The following is a 4744-nucleotide window of genomic DNA, read 5'->3' as shown; positions in this document are numbered from 1 at the left end:
AAATTGCTCCACATTGTTCCTCTGACAAGTAATTTTTCCCAGCATGTGTGCATCTTAAAAGTATTGCAAAAACAATATCTTAAAATGAACTGATTAGTATGCATGCTCTGTGGTCACATTTAAGTTCTATTTATAAAATCTATTCTGTTCCAGACTCAGGCAAACAAAACTGAAATGCAGCTGTGTAACACATTGATAATTTTCATTAGTTCTAAAAGCCTCAATAGAATTTGCAATTTTATTCATTACATCTAAATAATCCTGGAAAACCCATTGTGAAGGTGACCTTTCACTTTTTCCCCCCGGCCTGTGTGACTTATCTGAGCATGTGCATCTTTGTGTGTGTGACTGGATGTGTATATGTGTATACATGCGAGTCAGTAAGGGCTGGGCAGACGAAGGACATTTTTACAAGAGTGAAGCACAAAACACAACAAGAAATCAAGTCAGGCAAAGATGAAAAAAAAATGAGGCATAGGGAATCAAAATCACCCACGTAGATTCTGAAAGCCCTTCTAACTAGGGGCATTCTGCCATCATTCTCCAGATGTGAACAAGCCCAGATTTCTGAAATCACTGTGTGATACTACGGGCAAATGTGGATTGTATTCTAATTCATTGGAAAGCAGTTCTTTTTTTTCTTTTTTTTGATCTGAAGAGATGAGGATTTTCCCGGCGAGTGAGCCAAAGGACAGGCCCATGAGAAATAAACAGCATTGCTTCTATCAACTCTAACTTGTTCTTACAAAGTAAAATAATGCCATCTTTGGAGAGTATTTTCTTACTGGGGGCAGTGTTTTTAGTGTGTGGATCTCTGAAAAATAATTTTAAAACACACACTTCCCAGAATGTTGGCAGACAGCCATGAAACCACAAAGAAGTCTTTGGAAAATTAAGATGACAAAAAAAATAAAATAAGTACAGAATAGGAAACATAAAAAATAAAGACAAACATTTGCAATTTTAGCAGCTATGGAGATGATGCTTCGACACTGACCAGGTAATAAAACAATAAAACCTTGTGTGTAGAGAATGTGAGACACCTGGTCTTAGATAAATATATATGTGTGGATACAAAGGCATACACTCAGGGGTTTATTTGATAACTGCTAATCTGGGACTAAAAAGAATGACAGTTATCAATTACCCATTTTATGTGAAAGTTCCACCTTGCATATTCCATCGTCCCTGAGCCAGACTCTCAGCAAGCATTATGTTATTTCAGTGTTTCTGAAGGTGTCACATTTAAGAAAAAAGTGATGGGGAAGGGTAGTGGCAAAGTGAAATTCTGGGAATATCAGTTTAAGCAAAATTAAGACAGCTTCCATATTAATTAGAATTTTTACTATAAGAATATCAATTTTTAAACTCTAAGAGACAAGATAAAGTTTCAGGCATTTTGCATAGTGATGAAAGCACAAATAAAACTTTCTCTCTTTTCCTCTTTTTCTGCAGAGTATCTTGTATAATTAGGGTTCAAGGGAGACTTTTGGGGAGAAATGCTGTTTTATCTGAAAAATCACTTCAGCAACCATTGTCAATGAACAAAAATGAAGGTTTGGGTAGAAGACCATTGTAAGACAATTTATTCTGAGTGAGAAAGGAGAGCATCAAAGCATCAAGTTTTTCTGAAGGCCATCTTGCTCCCCCTCAAAGAGAGACTGGTTTTTGGAGTACTCAGAAAAAAGATGGTGAAAGTAAGTGTGGGAAACCCACTCCTCACAGAAATGTTCAATTTTTTAAATGTTCAATTTGACTTTTGGCACTACTTTTATTTATTTATTTATTTATTTATTTTTAAGAGAAAGGCTTTTTTTTTTTTTTTTTTTTAAGCTTAAAAAAGATTTTGAAGTAGTAATGAAAACAGGACTTTCTAAAGGAGCCAGAGGAGAAGCCTTTTGGACAGCAGTTGAGGACATTAAGTATAGTTAACCTGGAAAGACAATGCCCAAGTCTGTTCTTGTCTTGCTAACTGGGCCAGGCCCTGTGCCAAGAATGGCACAGAAGGGATTATACTGTAGGCTTCACATTGAATGGCTCCTGTCCCCCTTTGCCACTCCCCTAAACAGACTGAAAGTATATCAGAGGGTCAGAATGAGTCGGGACAGGAGGAGTAGATGAAACACAGCCAGATGATATTTTTCTTTCCATTTCTCCAAACCAGCCTGTTTATGATACTGTCACCCACCTTCTGGTCTTATATCTCACAAGGCCACCCCATCTCATATGTATAACAGTCATCCTTTCTCCCCTGTCAGATCAGTTAAGATAAAAAGAAAACACATTTATCTAGGGAGAAAAAGGAATAGTCCTAGCTTTGAAAAAAGAAACTAAGCCAGAATCAGTAACAAATACCAGCTCAACTAGAAGGTTCGGAGGCAGGGATAAAGGGCTGAGGGTGGGAGAGAAAAGTCCTGCTACTTTCCCTAGCCCTTGGCCCAACATGTTCTGGACTGGGGTCCTGGACACAAGCTGCCACATGCCCCATCCCTGCCCTCATGCCAGCCACACCGTCCACCTGGTACTTCCCCTTGTCTGGCATCCCTGAAGCAGGTAGGGACAGCCAGCGCCCTGCCAGGAAGGAAAAGGGCTTGGTCTTCGGGATTCTCAAAGGGTTGTGGCAATCCATCCTAGGGCTGGATGATGTCAACAAACTCCTTCCTGAGGGGCAAGCATCCCTGGTACCAGCTACAGGTGCCATCAACATGCTTCATGCAGACATAATGCTGGGCCTGGTACCCGTAGAGCTTCCGTTCCAGTAGCCAGTCTGTCCAGAGTCACTCATTGGGAGCCGAGATGGTGCAGGGCACCGTATAGCAGGTCGTGATTTGGCAGCCACAGTTCAGATGGTAGTGGTGATTCAGACTTTCTCTCTGCAGAAGGGACAGGTTTTCCCAGGCCTCAATGTAGTTGCACACATGGACAAAGACTTTCCCATCACTGAGGATCTGACCAGTTAGGAGATACTGCTTCTGGCTGTTAGCTTCTAGTTTCACCCCACAGAGGGAGGAATCAAAAGGCGTATAAATATACTGAGTATCATTGACTTTCTCAAACCCTTTGAACATCTTTATCTGTTTGCTTTCATACCGGATCATTTTTTGAGGGTCAGCAGGGTCTGCGCTGGCAGGAACTACCTTCTCACTGGAGATCTTGGCCAGGATAGCGAGCGCCGAGTGGCAGACATGCTGCTGGGGGTGCGCGGGGGCGCAACTGCACGCCTCGCCCAGCCCCGGTGGCCGCAGCAGCGCCAGCAACCACAGCAGCAGCGCCCAGCTCGGCGCGGGCCGGGGGCTCCGGGGGCTCCGGGGCCGGGGGCTCAGACCACACTGCCCCTCCACAGCTTCTCCCGGCACTACTTTTAACATGAAATTTTACCAACAAATTTGAAGGGTCCTAGAAGTTTCCTTGTTAATTGTTAGACAAACAAGTCTTCTCACTAACACATTACAGGTTTATTTAAAAATGTGGCTATATAATCCTGTGATTTTCCACTTCATTTCAAAATTACTCTATCCAATGATACTCAGGAGACAGATAACCTACACTGTGAGAAGATTTTTAGGCCCTAAGTTGTTACCAAAGGAATCTTATGGGAAGAGGTCTGTCAATATTTGAGAGTAAGGGAAGAACACAGGAAAGAATGCGTGCCTCTATCTTTAAGTGTGAAGAGTAACAGAACTGAGTAGCTAGAAGAAGCGTCACTGACCTGCATGTCACTGCAGAAGGAAAAAGACTGGTCAATTTTTTTTTTTTTTTAAACAATGGCCTATTTGGGCTTCCCTGATGATTCAGGTGGTAAAGAATCCACCTGCAATGCAGGAGACCTTGGTTCGAGCCCTGGGTCAGGAAGATCCCCTGGAGAAAGAAATGGCAACCTACTCCAGTATTCTTGCTTGGAGAATTCCAGGTAAGATAGAATGGAATGGGCCACAGTGCATGGGGTTGCAAACAGTTGGACACGACTGAGCAACTAACACACAATGACAATTCAGGGGCTTCCCAGGTGACATGAGTGGTAAAGAACCTGCTGGCCAGTGCAAGAGCCATAGGAGACCACAAGTTCAATCCCTGGGTCAGGAAGAGCCCCTGGAGGAGGACATGGCAGCCCACTCCAGTATCCTTGCCTGAAGGGTCCCATGGACGGAGGAAACTGGTAGGCTATAGTCCCATCCGACATGACTCAAGAGACTTAGCACAATGATAATTCATAGCCTAGGAAACTACATGCAGTGACACCTCTATTCTGAACATAGTTAGGACGACAGACACATTTATGAATGTTGTAAAACAATTAAGCCCTAAGAGTTTCTGGCATATTAACATTATGGTAAGGATTTATTGATTTGAGAGACTTTACTAGACTCAATTATAGGCAACTCACACCATGTGGGCTTGTAATTATGTAATGGGTTGCAGTAGGCATGATACTCACTGGGTTTGGTGGAGCTATTAGAGTTTGGCCACTTTTTATAAACATTTGAATAAGATATATTTTAAGTAAATCATATCATATACATACATTTTGAAATAAATTAATATTCTACAATTTTTTAAAATTGACAATTATTTTATCCTTCAGAAATTTTAGATCAAGTGGGTTTTAAATTACATTACTGCTGTTGACTTGTGTTGACTACACTTTGTCTGGTAAAGGGAAACACCCACTATCCTCTTTCAACATCAGGTGAACCAAGCTGTTATTTACAAAAAACAGAACTTCTGAAAGATTTGGCAGTTTGTT

At 41.7% G+C, this 4744-nt stretch overlaps 1 protein-coding gene across 1 annotated transcript; it reads right to left on the bottom strand.

Moving 5' to 3' along the window:
- Window positions 1-2506: 2506 nt before the first annotated feature.
- On the bottom strand, window positions 2507-3368 carry LOC101117162 (metalloproteinase inhibitor 4-like). The gene is given in 1 exon segment (XM_042250833.2): window positions 2507-3368. A coding segment is annotated over 1 exon segment (738 nt). The 3' UTR covers window positions 2507-2630.
- Window positions 3369-4744: the final 1376 nt, after the last annotated feature.

Source organism: Ovis aries, chromosome 5 (assembly GCF_016772045.2).
Source record: "Ovis aries strain OAR_USU_Benz2616 breed Rambouillet chromosome 5, ARS-UI_Ramb_v3.0, whole genome shotgun sequence".
In the NCBI taxonomy this organism is placed as follows: Eukaryota; Metazoa; Chordata; class Mammalia; order Artiodactyla; family Bovidae; genus Ovis; species Ovis aries.
The sequence above is the reverse complement of the archived record's forward strand: the minus strand, read 5'-3'. Positions and strand labels throughout refer to the sequence as shown.